Raw genomic sequence first — 17,532 nt, 5'->3', positions numbered from 1 at the left:
ACTCGCCGCCCAACTCCGTGGTCTGCTTCTGGAAGCGGGCTGCGCCACGAACCGCGAGGCCAAGGGGATTACTAAGAGTCGACGGCCTGCACCTCGCGGTACAACCTGGTGACGTCACGGCTCTTAGGACGCCGTCTGTGGCACCTCCCCTGGACTCTGGCCCCGCCCCTCCTGGCTGACGCAATGGACACCCCTCCCCGTCCGCTAGTGCGCCGTAGGGCGGGGCCGTCTACTGACAGGACTCCCAGCGCCATCCCCATTGGGCCAGAGAATGAGTGACGCGAAGAGGCCCCGCCCCCACCTCTTCTCAGAGCCCGCCTCGTCGCCCGAGCTCGCGGCGCTGACGTGTCCCGGCGGGCGGTTTGGGCTCCTCCCCGCGCAGGCAGCCACTCGTCGCGGCTAGAGAGGGGCGGGGTGGCCGGGGCCGGCGCTCCCCCCGGCCCCAGCTCCCGGCCCGCCCCGCCGCCCCGGCCCCCCGGATGAGGGTATATATTCGGAGCGGGCGCGGGACGCCGATGAGCGGCCGCGCCGAAGGAGCCGGAGCCGGGTGGAGCTACCATCGCGTTGAGGGAGGTGAGGGTCTCCCAGCCAAGTCGCTGTCTCCTTCCCCCGCTACCCGGGAGGGGACGGGGGACCCCGACTCGGGGCGGACTGGGGGCCGGTCCCGCCACGCACGCCGACGTGGACCGCGGCGCACGTACGTGCACAGCGCCGGCAGCCTGGCACGCGCCGTGGTGCCCGCCTGCACACCACGCCCCACCCGTGCGCCCCGCAGGCGCTGGGTGTTCTCCGCGACCCCCCGGGAGTGTCTGGGCTGGGGGTGGGATGAGGACGCCCCAGATGGGCCGGTGGCTTTGGAGAGCAGAAGGTTTGGGATAGAGTCTGGAATCGGGTTTGTTAAGCGGTTGGCAGTGGAGCCTCATCTCGATGGGGGAGAAGGGCCTTAAGGTTCTCAGGCTAGGGCCTTGTGGATAGTTATGCCAAGCTTGGGGGGCCTCCAGTGGGGACAAGCGGTCGTTGGAACTGTCCGGTGGGAGCGAGTTGGGGTGTCTTGAGCATATGAGGAAAAGAATTCAGAGGGTTCACAAGAAGGATTGGAGATACCTGTGGGGGACGTGACAGTGGTTCAAAACCTACTTGCCACTTTCTATTTGTTTGTTTGAATACTGGTAATGGGAGAGGGTTGAAATTTCTGGGTTTCTCCTGGCTTGGTCAAGCAGAAGGATAGGATCGGAGGACTGAGAGCACACATGTGCTGAACATATGGCTTCATGAGGATCTTAAATTTGGCCTGACGCTGTGATATATTTATTTGTACATGGTTTATGAAATTTGAAATCATGTAATAGTGATTATGACAATATGTATATGTCTTTATGTGGTGCTTTTAGTTTAAGGACTTTTAGGTGACAGTCACTAGGTATGGACCGAGGGGTTTGCAGCAAACCCAAGGCAGTTCCTTATTCCTTCACTATTAGTGAGTTGGCTCACTTAGCTGGGACTAAGAAAGACTTCATAGGCTGTGCTGCAAAGCAATTAAAGGATTCAATGGTTATGGCTCAACCCCAAGACTATTTTTCAAAAGCTCTAAGAGGTTCACTTATTAATTTTGGGGGCATAATATAGCAGCAGAGATAGGGGCAGGAAGGAGACCAGAAAAGGAGGGGGAAAATAACTGGATTTCTTATAATAAAGGTGTATTTGATAATGGTGGATTATTACCAAATTTGTTGTTATTTTGATGCAGATGTATTAGGCTTTGGGCATACATCAAGTTCTGCCATAATTTCTAGAGCAGATCTTCAGCTTTTTGAGACTTCGGTTGTCAAAATAAAAATCTTTGTCTTATTCACTACTGCTTACCATTACACACACACGCACACCTGTTATCAGAATTAATGGGGAAAATGGTACTATTTTTTGTGGCATGGAGGTGGTTATTTCTGCCTCAAAAAAACTCGTAGGTAAATTATTCTTGTCCAAAGCTAAAGTATGGTTGTTATGTTAGAAATGTTTACATGTTATGTAAATGAGCACATGTGACCTTGTCCGCCTTTGCAGACTACCAGCGGTCTAGGCCCAGGTATCAAAGTTTAACCTATGAGTTGTCTTATTTGTGTGGGTCCATTTTCTCAAACATCTGAAGGTGGCTATAGGTATCTAATGACTTTGATTTACATCTTAAACTGTTATAATAATATGTTTGCATATGTGTTTCAGTAGGCAGAGCACCCTCCACTCTCGACTCTCATTTGAGGGTGTGTGAGAAAGGCTGGTTATGTTATCTTCATGAGGAAGTGTGTGCACTGGGAGGTGAAATGATTTGCATAGGGTCAAATAATGGGGAGGGACCAAGAACTAGGACTTCCTATTCTTCAGTTACCTGGTTCCCTGCTGATCTTCCCACTAGAAAATTCTCCCTTAAATCTGGGCAAAAGCAGTAGTATAGATGAAACCTTAGGAAAGACCCCATTCCTTGGAAAATAGTTCAATACAAGCTTATCTCTCTTGACTGTCTTTTTTTATATGATGTATGTTTTTAATTAAAAAATAATGGCATCATATCTCTTGAAACCTGTATGAATCAATAGAAATGACTTTTAATACCCTAATGAGTGTCCAAGGCTTAGTCTTCTGACTCCTTTCCTTTTTTATCTATCTGCACTGCCTAGAGGATCTCATTGAGTCTGTAACTTAGTATCGTGTATTTTGATGACCTTGAAAGTTTTATCTTTAGCTCCAGTATCACGTCTGAGCTCTAGACTACTATATTATGCCATCTCATTAGCATTTCTATTTGGATATCTAATAGGCATCCAGACATAACATGAGCAAAAGCCAACTATTGATTCCCCATACTCTCCACGCATATCCCTAAATCTGCTCCTGTCCTGGGATCTCCCCACCTCAGTCAATGGGACAAATACTTGGAGTCATCTTTGCTTGATTCCTATCTTTCTGTCTCACTCCATGTGCAATCTGTTACCTAACCTTGTAGGTCCACCTCAAGACTCCGCCTTCACACCACTCTAAGCCACCGTCATCTCTCATTTAGACTACCATTGCAGTAGTTCCCTAACTGGTCTGCTTGCTTCCACTTTTGCCTTCATTACAGTCATTTTTCCCACGCAACAGTGGAATGATCCTTTTAAAACCTACATCAGACCGTGCTACTGCCCTGCTCCAAATTCTCTGATGGCTTCCCAAACCCCAAAGTCCTTACCTTGGCCCCAAGGCCCTACCTGATCTGGTCTCTGCTTACTTCTCCAGCCTCATTTTCAATCACTCTTTGCTGTAGTCACTGTGCTCCAGCTGCATCAACCTTCTTGCTCTTCCTTGAACATGCCAAGCACATTCTGTCTTGGAACTACCGGACTTGCACTTGCCCCTACCTAGAATGCTCCTCCCTAAGATATTAACTTGGCTTGCCTCTCTCTTCATTGAAATATATTCTCAGATGTCTCAAAGCGGCCCTGCCGACTACCCCATTTAAAATACTTGCCATCACCCCTCTTGCTCTTTAGCCCCCATCCCACTTTATTCTCCTTCGTAGCTCTTGTCTTATAGCACTACCTTGACATTTTATGTAATTATCTGTCTCTCATACTTGAATGTGGGCATATACATTGTCACTTCGTTCATTGCTGTTTCTCTGTCACCTAGATAAGCACCTGGCAGACAGTAAGTGCTCATTAAATATTTGTTGAATGAATTAATGGCACATGAAAGTTAAATAGTTTTCCTTTTTAAATGGTCTCTTAATGTATCTTTGCATATTAAAAGGAAACTTTTGGCGGTAACCTACTCATATATGTAAGTGAGAAGAGTGGTTGTGGGCCCATCATCTTTCAATCAACAGAAATAGCAGCAATGATAAAAATTCAGCCTCATCTGTGGCTATTTGCCACCCATATCTCAACACTATGCCTTGTTCCTTGAATACATTTATTTATTTGAACTGTTTTTCGTCCTGTTCCCACTGACTGGCTGTTTTCTTACTTGTATCCTTGGCAAACTTCTTTTCATCCTCCAATGCCCAGCTCAAATCGTAGCTCTCCTCATGTTCAGGTGGCTGTGATTCAGGAGTCTAGAGCCCAATTTCACTTATATACTAGTAGCTAGAAGCATTTAGAGAGGGCTTTCTATGTGTCAGGTACTGTTTTAAATGCCTTTCATTATAGTAACTCATTAATCCTCTTAACCTTAGAGGTGAGTACTGTCTTTCTTCTCATTTTACAGTTAGGAAACTTGAGGTACAGAAAGGTTAAATAGCTTTCTCAAGGTCGCAAAATTAGGAGATAGTGGCACTGGGATGTGAACCCAGCCAGTCTGACTACAGAGCCTAATGCTGGTTACTCCCAGCTGTACTGCCTCTCTTTTTATTTTTTTATCACTTTTATTGAAAAGGCCATTTCTCTGCTGTAAGGCTGAATTCTTTGATGCAAGTTCAGTAGCTTTGGGGTGAATCTGAATGCAGTTTTCAGAGTAGCAAGAAATATCACACAGTGTTGAGATGCCGAGCTTCGTCCAAGAAATCTTTTGAAAATAACTGGTAAAGAAGCTTAGGGTTCCTCTGAAGTCTTGTGAGGTATGGCATTCAAAGAAACTGGTGGTTTAGAACAACGCTTTGCTGTGATTACATACTGTTGAATTGTTTTTTTTTTTTTTCTTTTATTGCAGTAACATTGGTTTATAACATTATATAGATTTCAGGTGTACATCATTATATTTCCATTTCTGATAGATTACATCATGTGCACCACCCAAAGACTAATTACAGTCCATCACCACACACATGTGCCTAATCATTCCTGTCGCCCTCCTCCCTCCCCCCTTCCCCTCTGGTAACCACCAATCCAATCTCTGTCTCTTATGTGATTGCTTGTTGTTGTTTTTATCTTCTCCTTATGAGTGAGATCATACAGGTATTTGACTTTCTCCCTCTGACTTATTTCACTTAGCATAATACCCTCAAGGTATTATGTCACAAACATGGATGTCACAAATGGCTGGATTTCATTGTTTCTTATGGCTAAGTAGTATTTCATTGTGTATATATACCACATCTTTATCCATTCGTCCCTTGATGGTCAGCTAGGTTGCTTCCAAGTCTTGGCTGTTGTGAATAATGCTGTAGTGAACATAGGGTTGCATGTATCTTTACTCTAATTAGTGTTTTTATGTTCTTTGGATAAATACCCAGTAGTGGAATAGCTGGATGCCTTTCTTTTTAAATGAGACGTTGGGTTGCACTGGGTTGAATCCAAATGCAGTATTTCCTCTGCTTTTATGAAAGATGTTGTGTAGTGGTAAAATCATAGGCATTAGAGTTGGGTTTATCTGGGTTAAAATTCCTGTTTTTCTACCTACTAGTATGTAGTCGGGCAAATTACTTAACCTCTTTGAGCCTCATTTTCTCATTGGTTGTAAGAATTATTTCATTTATACCTCTGAAACTTGATAGAAAAATTTTATTATTTCTATTTTACAGATGAAGATACCAAATTTCAAAGTATCTGCTACTTGACCCAAGCAATAGAGCCAGGAATAAAAGTCAGTTTTGTTTGATTCCCAAACCCATAAAGATTCACTTCAAGCTAGTGTATGTGAGGTGGGCCTTTAAGAATGAGTGAGATTTCAGCAGATAGAAAGACTAAAGAAAGTATGGGAAGGTAAGGATGAGGGTCTTAGGTGACAGCAAGCTAGATCTGCGTCCCACGGTAATAATCAATAAGGTTTCATTTTCATTTCATATAGAAGCCTGAATTTGGTTATGAATCATTGGTAACTCGTAAAGTGTATTTTGTAGGTAGTATCATTCATTTCACACTTGAAGTAGTCTATCTGTGAAGTAAAGCTAAGTGACAAACCAAAATAAAAGTTGGGAATATCATACACTCAATCTTATGTGCTAATCTAATTGAAATTGATTTTATAAGAAGAATCGTGAAGGCAGTCTGTCAGTTCAATTTTGAGGGGCATCTAATTAAAAGAAAAAACATCTAGAAGTTATGTGTCTATCTCTATTGGATAATAATATCTTTCTCAAATTTATTTTTGAGTGGACACCAGTTACAGTTATTTCTAAGAAATTTCTGATTTGGATCAACATACCCAATATAGAATAAAAAGTAATAATGCTTTTTAAAAGGAAGTATTTACTCATCCTGTAGAGTTTCTCACTACGTGTCCTGTGCATTTTCTTCCTTTCTCCATTCTATTGGCTTGTGGACTCATTTCTGCGAAGTGAGTCAGATACAAGAACATTAGTTGTATTTATATTCTGAATAAATAAAGTATGAATAACGTTTCCCTCTTTCTCTCTCTCACCATCCCTGTCTTTTGCACACACACACACACACACACACACACACACACACACACAGATACAGTCTTCTTTCTCCTAGGAGGCAGTATAGCTTAGCAGTTAAGAGCATGAATTTAGGAGTCAGGCTGTTGGGGTTTGAATCCCTACTCTATGGCTTTACTAGTTTGGGAGTTATCTCTGTGGCTCAGTTTCTTCCTCTGTAAAGTAATCCCAATAATAGTTGTTTTGGGGACTAAATGAACCAGTAATCTATAAAGCAATAAGAATTGTACCGCCACACTGTAAGTGATATGTAAGTGTTAGGTGCTATTATTGCCACCTCAGGGAACCCTAGATGTGGGTTCTCTTAACCTGAGTTGGTAAATAGTGTTTGATGTGTAATAGTCCTGATGAGGTAGATACTATTATTAACCCCACTTTACAGGTGAGGAAACTGAGGCCCAAGGAAATTAACTCACTCAGCTGAACTCCAGAATTTTGCTTTGAACTACCATGTATATTACTTTTCACTATTCTTGAGAAGATAGTAAGCTATTTCAGTTATAATGCAGTGATGATTCTTTACAGCGACCCTCAAATTTATCCCTTTCACTCTTATTTCCTCTGCAACTAATCTGGTTCAGACCTGTGATTTTCATACCTGCAGTTGTCTTTTAACTTGTTTTCCTGCTTCTGGTTGTCCTTCCTTACAATCTACTTTATGCCATTGCTCTTTTCTCTTGTCTCTCTAAAGCATGGTGACGTTGCCTTGTTTAATAATCTAGTGTTGGCTTCCTTGTTCCTTGTTACTTCCTTGTTACTTGTTCTCTTAAGTCTAAATTCCTCTGCTCAGTTTTCAAGGCTCTTCATGATTTAGCCCTACCCTATGTCATTTCCCACCATTCTACGTAAAATTTCAACTTGCTTACTGCTCCCTATCCCATATATGCTTACTCCTCATGGCTGTCTGGCTCTGCTTGTTCCTATTCTTATGTATAGAATCTGCTCAATCCTTGAGGCATGGCTAGATCATGCTTCTTTTGTGAACTCTTTCTAAACAACACCTGTCTTTTCTTGCATTTATTGATATTAGGTGAGTAGATGAAATATTTCTTCATTCTCTTGTTTTTTAGTACTACGCAGTTTAACATTTTGCTATATTATCACGAAATGCTCTTAAAAAAACATCGTCTTATCCATTGATTGCTATGTGTGTATTGCAGTGTCCCTTTAGGGCTTAATTCTTTGTAAAAGATAATGGACATATTTTTATTGCTTGCCTGCAGAAGTTGCTATTGCAATAAAACGTATTTTTCGTGATTATAGGTGGTCCAATATTCTTGAATTTTGTTGTATTCTGAATACAACAGAGTTGTTTCCATCATTAGAGGTAAAAGGAGACAGTTGAAATATTAAGCAATCAGGTATTCTTTCAGTGGTAGCTTAGTGGTCAGAGGAATAATACAGAAGCAACTAAATGTGGTAGATAAAGAGTGTGAGCCCTGGAGTTCAGATCCCAGCTCTACCAGGTGGCCAGGTTGCTTTACCTCTTTGTGCCTCAGTCTCCTCCACTGTCAAGTAATGATAATAATATTATTTATGTCATAGAGTTGTTGAAAATTAAATGAGACCATGTAGGTCAAGTACTTAGTGCAGTGCCTGGTATGTAATGCTAGTTAGTATCATCTTTCAAGTTGATCCCTTACAAATATTGTGATGGACAAGCAGAAGTTAATTTCCTTAATATCAAGTTCTTTAAATGCTTATTTTTAGTAGGAAAAACTCCTCAGCTTTGGAGGTTAGACTATGACCTACTGTTGATTCCTTTTCTCTTTTAGGTTTACAGGTACAGAAATTACGCCCCTGTTTTCACAGAGCTCGGCTACCAGAGCATTATGAACGTTAATGACCTCAAACTCAGGTTGTCCAAAGCTGGGCAAGAACACCTGCTACAGTTCTGGAATGAGCTGGAAGAAGCCCAACAGGTAGAACTTTATGCAGAGCTGCAGGCCATGAACTTTGAGGAGCTGAACTTCTTTTTCCAAAAGGCCATTGAAGGATTTAACCAGTCCTCTCAGCAAGAGAAAGTGGATGCACGAATGGAACCTGTCCCTCGAGAAGTGTTGGGCAGTGCTACCAGGGATCAGGATCAGCTCCAGGCCTGGGAAAGTGAAGGTACTGTCATGTGAATATTTGTTCTAAAGTTTATTATGAGATATACTAAAATTGTTGAAGTAACTGAATCAATATTTGACTCTCATACTACCTTAAACATGGTAACCGATCAGAAAGTGACAGCTTGTGTAGCCAAGACCTCTGCACTGTCTCTGATCCCTACATTCTCTTTTCATTTCTGGTGCCCAATTTGAGGCTCTTCTCATTCAAGTCTTAATTTGCCTCTAGTCACTTTCCCTCCTCAATTTCCATACTTCTACTAGATTTCTCTTCCTGAAGCACAAGTTCGACGTTTCACTTTATGCTGGCTTAATCTAAAAACCTTCGCTAACCTGACCCTATCCTTTATTTCCAATCTTGTGTCCTATGTTTCTTTCTACTCCACTGCCCCACACAGTTTAGCTGGACCTAATAATTTACCTTCTTCTGAACATTAGATTATGCCTTTCCTGCCTTTGCTCATGCTTATCCTTAGCTTGGTCTGGCCTTTGCCCCTTCTCTACCAGGTGGATCACCTTGTAAGGCCATCTCCTGGGGTTGTGCAGTACAGTGACTCTGCCGCTTGGGGAACCTACACTCCTTCTTGAAGGTTCACCACACATACCATTGGTCCATGGCCTTTGCTTCAGTGTCCCAAGTTGGAGTTGTTGTCCATGCTTCTCTTTAATAAGAGTTGTTTATGTCTGTCTTCCTCATTACACTGTAAACTCTTAAAGAGGAGCCCACATGCTAGTTGTCTGTGTTTGTCACATAGCATTTAGAACAGGGTTTTACAGTTATAAGTTTCTTGATAATGTTTGTTGAATTGCCCCCATGCTTTTTCTTCTAAAGCATATCATAAAAGCTGTCCTCATAACTAGTACTAATTAGTGCTTTTGAGAATGGCAAAATAGATCAAATGTAGCTTTTTTGGTGGAGTTAAGAGCTGTGGTTTCTATAATCTACTACTACTCTGTAAGTAAATGTGACTGAATAGTTCAGCCCAGGTCCTTGAGTTTTTGTACATGCTCCTTGTCAAATCTGGACCTCATTTCCTCAACTGTAGAATCAACACATTGGACTACTACTTTTCTTTTTAAAAAACATTATTGCAAAAATAGTATCAAAATGACAGAAATACTATGGAGAAATCGCCCATAATCCCATCAAATCTATGTTTTTATTTGCTCACATTGCCACCTGGTACTTGATTATATACATTTTTACTTTTATAGATGTGCAATAATATTTTAGATATAATCTTTTAGCCTACATTTGCACCACACCATAGCTATTTTTTTTTTTTTTTATAATTTTATTTATTTCCCCCCTCAAAGCCCCAGTCTGTGGTTGTATGTCATAGCTGCACATCCTTCCAGTTGCTGTATGTGGGACGCGGCCTCAGCATGGCCGGAGAAGCAGTGCATTGGTGCGCGCCCAGGATCCGAACCCCGGGCCGCCAGCAGCGGAGCGCACGCACTTAACCGCTAAGCCACGGAGCCGGCCCCACCATAGCTATTTTTATTTTGTCTTCCACTCTTTGTCATTCCCTGCCCCCCACAAAAGAGAAAGATACCTGCTATTATCAACCTTCTGTATACCTTCTTTATACCTCTCCGTATCTTTCTCTGGGCTTACAGCTTTACTGACTTTCAGACTTGTTCCAAAGAGCCCTAGGAGTTCCACTGCTGAGGAAACTCTCCTGTAGGGAGGAGGGAATGGATACTAAACAGCTAGGTCTCCAACTCCTAGGTCTCCAACTCCTTCATCTCCCCCCTACAGGAGCAGTTCTACTTTGGCCTGATTTATGTATTTGATTTTACATGAGGTTTTATTTAAAAGGGGTTGATGAGTTAAAAACTTTGAAAATAATTGGATGATCTCTGAGGAGGGCCCTTTCAGATCTAAAATGCTTGGTAGTGGCTAACCTAGCTTCATACTTAGAATAGGGCTCTGCCCCTAAGGTATGAGAGAGTGACTTCCAGATGGATCCTTCTGAATAGAGAGCTTTAGTGACACTGTGGCCCCTACTAACTTTGGATTCCGTGATCCTGCCCTCTTTCCCTGGGTTTCAAAAAGGCTGCTACTCCAAACCAAAAGCCACACAGGCCTCCTCTTACCCTCTGGTATCCCAGCTGCCTGTATTTTTCCTTGCGATTTTCTGTGAATGAGGTCTTAGAATTAACTGTTATGGAAAGCCAAAGCTTTGACCTTGTATAATGGGGACCATGAGTAAGAATCAAGACTTCCGATAATTTGAGTCTTCGTTATGACCTTTTGTTGGAATCTGTGGAACTAGTCTACTTTTATGACTTGTCATTTAAACTAAAATCCAGAACTAACTATTACAAGCAAGTCTAGTATAAGAAAGTACAAAGCAAACTTCCTTTTGGCTTACTGTCAAGGGAACAATATTTATTTGTGGCTTAAACAGTAGGGGTGGAGAAGGAGACTTTGTAACTGACATTATGTCCTTTTCACTTAGCCAGAAACTGCCATATGTGTGCAAATTCATAACAAAATAAAGTTTATACAGTAAGTTATCAAAGGGAAGAGATTGCCATTGTGAAGATTATGATGCTATATTTCAGATAGTGGGAAGATCCTGATAATTCTATCAAAGACAATTTTCCCCCCCTCAGGATGGGCCAAGTAAAAGCATTGTACAGTAATTTCAGAGTGTCTGGTGGCTTTTGACAATATAATAGATATTTTAACATCTAGAGTGGAAAATTATTTCTGAAGGATAAATACAAAAGTGACCATTGTGCTCCTTAGTGAAGAGAGATTTTGTTTTAATTTAATTCTTGAAGTGTTCTGGCCAGTTGTAGAAAATGTATTATAGAGGAGCAACTGAAAAATCTCTATCTTACAAAACTGAGATCTTGAAAGAGAAGTAGAAGCTTCGATGAGAATATCATTTTAGTAGAAGATATACTGGGAAAATATATTGGCTTAATAAAAAAACCCCATTCTTTATTAAAAGAAATGTATGCTTATACTGAACACAAAACAGTCTTCCAAATTTATATTATAATAACAAATTAGTATTCAGTATTAGTCTTTTTTGCCTATGAGATATTTTTAAAATTAATCTTAGTGGTGTTTCTCTACCATACAGCACTGTGGTAGAAAAGTAAATGGATTGTTTAGGAAAAAATGTATTCATAACATTATCATCTCTGCTACATTTTCTGAAATTTAGAGCAGTGATATTTTTAATAGCTTTCTTTTATTTTAAAATTAACACATGCTTATTTTAGAGAAATTGGAAAATACCAAAAATTACAAAGGAAAAAATATAAATCTCTGCCGTCCCACAATCCAGAGATAAATACTCACTAGTAATATTTTATAGTATTTTCTTACACGTACACACACATTGGGATTATGGTTTATGTATGATTTTGTAGCCTGCTTAAGAATTTGTTATTATGAAAAATTTCAAGCATATTTTGAAACAGATATTCGGAGACAAAAATAGTCTCCCACATATGTATCACCTCGATTAAATAATTACCAAAATTTTGCTACTTTTGCTTCAGCTATCCCTCTTTTTCTTTGCTGTAGTGTTTTAAGGCAAATCTCAAACATCATTTATTTTTACCCTCATATAGTTCAGTATACATCTCTAAATATATGGACATTTTCTTACTACTCACAATGCCATTATTATACCTAGTGAAATTCACGATAATCCCCCAGTATCTCAAACTGGTTCAAATAGAGATTTCTCTTATTAGTCTGCTTTTGTGCTTAACATTTTGGGGAAGTAGTTAATCTATAAAATAATAGTTTCAGCTGTACAATGTGATTAAAAATTAAAGACTTAAAATATCTCCTCTGACTAACTTTCTTGGATAGTCTTCCTTTATTTCCACCAATTGAATAGGCTGTTTACCCCATTCCTGGTCCTGGAGTGTTGGCAGTTTACATGGAAAGTTCTGACAATGCTTTACTTCAAAAGCACCTGTGCCGTCCTCCTTGTTTCAGACGCATGCCCAAATCAAAGTGTGTGAGAGGAACTGGTCCAAGCAGGAAGCAACTCAGGAAGTATTTGATCTGTGACATGTCACTGTATACTCTTCTGTTTCTTGGAAATGCTATCATGAAAAGTGCTCAGGTCTGTTGGGCCCACAGTGCATGACTCTCCAAGGAGAGAGATGCGCTCCAGCTCTGTGAATCGCTCACTCTGCCTTGATTTTTTTTTTTTAACCTCTGATTTTGTCTGTGTTAGGTCCCCTCTGTGGGAAAGTTATTAACTCTTGTGTCCTATAATGGAAAGATGGAAACGGTGATTTATTGATGTACTTTCAGGTTTTTCTCATATTTTTCAGAAGTTGTTTGGGGATAGGAGAACTTCATAGTTTCCTAATTGTCACACGGGTTAGGTACATTTGTAATCAGTTTTTCAGATAGGTGCAGTGCTGCCCATCTAAAATTTATGTTATGACAAATACAGTTTGAAATCATGCCTTATTGCCATATAACTAAAAGGTTCTGAATTTTATTGGCCCACTTAATTTCAAGAAGTATTTTATCTGTTATTATAAGACAGATACCAATTTTTGTGTTACACACTTTTGATAAACCTCGCAGTTTTGTTGTAGTAACACCGATGAAGTGGATGAGTACTTCAGCCAGTGTACACACAATTTGATATTGTTAACAACAGCTGTAGCCGCATTTACTTCTTGACTTGCAGCTGGCCTTGATACTATAGGGACTGCTTTCTTTCCTCTTGTGTTTCTCTGCTCATAAGTGAGCTGCATAAGTAGGAAGAAGTTAATGCAGAAACCTTTTTATTGCAAATGTATGTGGATTGTGTTATAGCTCATTGTAATAGTTGTGGCTAGAAGGAGATGAGATGTAAGTGTAGATCTGCTGGGAAATGTACACGTGGCAGGCGTAATCTCAATGCTGCTCTTAAGTGATTGGATGGATGATCAGGTCCATAGTTGGAAAGAATTGAAGAAAGTATGACAGACAGGGCTTAGGAAACAAACACATGCCACTTATTTGAATAAAGAATGAGGCCACTGTGAGCTGCTTTAAAACTGGAAGATTTGGAGAACTGGAATGAAGCAGTAGTTTAGGGAACTGATCCAAGGAAGAGCAAAGTTGATACAGTGATGTTTTGGTAACGGGTTAGAACCTCTGGAAAGCACTAGTTGGTGTTGGGTGGCCATCAGATGAGCAGGAGCTGAGACACGGAGTTGACTCTGGGAGCGTGGCTTTTACCTTTTACAGGTAAGGCAGTTGAGGGAAATAGCTTACCTTTGGACCGAAGGTAAAAGTAAGACGTCAGGAAGGGTGACTGGAGCCACATTGACAGCAAAACAACGTAAAACACATGTGCCCTGTGAAGAAAATAAATAGTACAACAAGAACAAAGACCTCTGTCTCCAGAATATTTATCTGGGACTTTTTTTGAAGATGTTTAGAAATATTTCGGATTCTAACACCTTTGGTGGTATATGAGGGTCCAGACAGACTGAAGCTATTTATCTGCAGTTCAAAAGGGGTGCAAAGCCTGTTTTGCAGCAAAACCTGACCTGAATTTATCCCTGGTAATGTGATTACAGGCTGCCGTCTCAGATCTGCTGGGGATATAATATAACATATAGGTATTATATTCTTTTTCTAAATATCGAAGGGTTCTGCATTCTAGAACAAGTCTGACTCACAGGTTTAGGTAAGGGATTGTGGACCTGTATTTTAAAATAATGCCTTTTGGGTCAGTGACAGCAGAATTGAATGTATTCCCTAGAAACCACAGTGCCTTTGATAACTCAGGGAATAATAAAATGTAAAACATTTTTCAAAACTGCCTTATACGGTTCCCTGCTCCCTCCGGATTGCTTTATCTCAGTCAGTCAGTGTTACATGGTGGTTGTAGGGCTAGCTTAAGGCACACACAGACCTGGAATGCTGTTAGACATTTCAGTGTTTGGCAGGTTTTGGAGAAGGTGGGAGCTTTTCTGTGTGTGTAGAGTGGGTAAAATAGATTAAAAAAGGCAGCACGACCTCTCGTGAATTCAGTGGAAAAGAGAAGAAAGGGCAAGAAAGAAATAGGAAGGAAAGTTTACACCTCTAAAAATTTTGACACTGTAAAATATCTGTTAAATATCTGGGTGTGATGGGACACTGCTGGAGGCAGCGTGGTGCATGGTGCATAGGCCCTGGAGTCGGGTTCTAATCCTAATTCACATTTACTAGTTGTGTGACATTGGGCGAGACCCTTAACTTCTCTGAGCCTGTTATCTCTAAAATGGGGACTATTATACCTACCTCTTAGATTATAGTAACTACTTAGAGGTCTAACTTTATTTCTGATTTTATTATTTTTAAACTCTGACAAGGTACAATGAAATGCTTTAGAGAAAATAACAAATGACATTCTGGTTCTAGGAAAGGAAAAAAGAGAAAATTAAGTGTCAGGTAGCTAAGGTCAGCTTCTTATCAAAGGTGAAAATTATGGAAATATCTAATGTGCTTTTAAATTTTTTGATTGAAAAAATAGCTAGAAAGCTGCTGAATAATGTCCTTGGGCTATACTTATTTACTAATGAAGACAGGTTGTAGAATCAGGACGGAGGAAAGTTCTGATTTTATAATGGATTTATTTAGAATATTTAAGTTCTTGATGTACTAGTATCTTAGCTTTAGGAAAGCTTAAATGTATCAAAAACACATACAGCACAAAGTTGGTAAATTAGACAAACCCACTTTACCTAAGGATATAAAAAATAATAATAATTGATACTGGCCACCACTGCCCCCTCTGGCTTGGCCTGCAAATGTGGACAGTGGCCAGCTTCGTTCACAGAATTTCTGAGAATTTTCATGAAAGTATGAAATTCAGAAAACAAGAACAAAAACCATCAACCATCGCTTTATCTCATCTGACATGTTACAGCTTTTCTAGCTTCCCAAAACCCAGCTTCCATGTTGCCTCTTCCCACAAGCCACTCTGCCTTGCGGTGCTGAGACCATCCACCTTAGAGTGGTGAGGTGGCCCTTAGAAATGGTATGTGGCAAGATTTTGGTATTTTTTTTTTCTTTAATCCAAACTGAGAGCCTCTGCCTTTTAATAACCTTTACAGTTTCATTTGTTTACATTTGGATCTTGAATCCGTCTTGAATTTATTTTGATTCAAAGAATAATATTTTTATGCAAGCATTATGGTTGGTTACTACCTATTGCTGAATATTCACCTGGTGAAAACTGACTGGCTTCCAGACAGAAGTAAATCAGTAACAAAAAGACTCTGAGTTTCACATCCTTCTGAGTTGCTGTAGATGGCCCATTAAAAACAAAAGGCATTTTTATCAATTTTATTGAAGTATAATTATATACAATAAAATGTACTAGTTTTGTGAATTTTTAACAAATTTATACACCCATCTAACTACACCCCAGTCAAGATATAGAGCATTTCCGTCATCCCACAAAGTCTCCTAATGCCCCGTTGCAGGTAAATCCCATAAGCTCATTCAGTCAAGTTGGTGTCCTGACTTCAGAATGTGGCTTCTTACCCATTGTACACACCGTTTTTCTAACTGAGGGTTTCTTTTATTTACATTTACTGGATGGTAGCTTGCCTAGTATATTTGCATGCTCATTGATTAATTAATTATTTATCATTGATTGATTTATAGGCTGGAGGTAATTTAATAGCATCGTCATTCATCCTGAAGCCTAGGTCTTCTTTTATCCTATCTTTTTCTTGACTTGGCACATCTGGTAAGTAGTCAAGTACTTGTAAAACATTTGTAACGTCTCTTGGTCTTTGCTTTCCAATGTTATCAGGAAAAAATTTTTAGTTCGTTAAAGCATATTAGTCATTGTTTGGTGTTTGGTTGGGTTATATAAATTTAATTTTTTAATAATAAAAATGTTTTTTTAGCAAGAGAGTCAAATATGATTACATGTGGATTTCTTGTTTTTTATGCCTTATGCAGATAGGGTGACTTTTTGCTGCTACCTTTTGTATATGTAATACTAAGTGTTGAATTATAGAGGTTTTGTGATACAAGTGTTTTCTTTTCTAGGACTTTTCCAGATTTCTCAGAACAGAGTGGCAGTTCTTCTTCTAGCTGGCGGGCAGGGGACAAGACTCGGTGTTGCATATCCCAAGGGGATGTATGATGTTGGTTTGCCATCCCATAAGACACTTTTTCAGATTCAAGCAGAGCGGATCCTGAAGCTTCAACAGTTAGCTGAAAAATATCATGGTAACAAATGCATCATTCCATGGTGAGATATATCTCATTATGGGAGAGAGTCTGAACATATATTGGTTTATAATATTCAAAATGCATATACACTTTATTCATAAGCAGACATATTTCCTGTTATTACTGATTTTCTCGGGAGCTGTAACTTATATGTGTTAAAAGTAATATGTATTATAGCTAGATAGTTGATCACTGTAACCTTAATGAGCAATATATACTCACCTCCAACTTTTACATCCCTACCTGTGTACCTTTGGCTTCTCTTAGTCTAGAAACTTCACAGTGATTGGTAGTTTGTGTATAGAATTTCTGATTGAAAATTAGTTTCCCGGACCGGCCCGGTGGCACAGCGGTTAAGTGCATGCGCTCTGCTTTGGTGGCCTGGGGTTCGCGGGTTCGGATCCCAGGCGCAAACCGACGCACTGCTTGTCAAGCCATGCTGTGGTGGCGTCCCATATAAAGCAAAGGAAGATGGGCACGACTGTGAGCCCAGGGCCAATCTTCCTCAGCAAAAAAGAGGAGGATTGGCATCAAATGTTAGCTCAGGACTGATCTTCCCCCCCCCAAAAAAAAGAGAAAGAACATTAGTTTCCCTCTGAAATTTGAAGACATTGCTCTGTTGTTTCCAGTATTGCTGTTGAGATGTCCATTACCATTCTGATTCCCAATCTTTTTTTTTTTTTCCCTCTCTCTCTCGAAGCATTTAGAGTCGCTTCTTATCTTTAGTATCTGAAATTTCATTACAACATGGTCTGGGTCTATTTTCAGTCACTGCTCTGAGTACTCAGTGGGTTTTCTCAGTCTGGAAACTCATATCCTTAAGTACCAGG

The 17,532-nt window shown here is 40.2% G+C and overlaps 1 protein-coding gene across 3 annotated transcripts in view; it reads left to right on the top strand.

Annotated features, from left to right (window-relative positions):
* Window positions 1-361: 361 nt before the first annotated feature.
* The window catches only part of UAP1 (UDP-N-acetylglucosamine pyrophosphorylase 1), a 34,194-nt gene continuing 17,023 nt past the window's right edge, over window positions 362-17,532 (top strand). The window contains exons 1-3 of one of the 3 annotated variants that reach the window (XM_004424831.3): window positions 372-573; window positions 8,146-8,482; window positions 16,517-16,721. In XM_004424831.3, the coding sequence (XP_004424888.1) occupies window positions 8,203-8,482; window positions 16,517-16,721 (485 nt within the window). In that variant the 5' untranslated portion in view covers window positions 372-573; window positions 8,146-8,202. Of the gene's footprint in view, window positions 574-8,145; window positions 8,483-16,516; window positions 16,722-17,532 lie in introns of all 3 variants that reach the window. The other 2 variants (XM_004424832.3, XM_087440190.1) reach the window with 2 other exon arrangements.

The sequence above is a fragment of the Ceratotherium simum genome, chromosome 2 (assembly GCF_057802395.1).
Source record: "Ceratotherium simum simum isolate JZ-2026a chromosome 2, ASM5780239v1, whole genome shotgun sequence".
In the NCBI taxonomy this organism is placed as follows: domain Eukaryota; kingdom Metazoa; phylum Chordata; class Mammalia; order Perissodactyla; family Rhinocerotidae; genus Ceratotherium; species Ceratotherium simum.
Note: the sequence above shows the minus strand (reverse complement) of the source record. Positions and strands in the feature narration are given on the sequence as shown.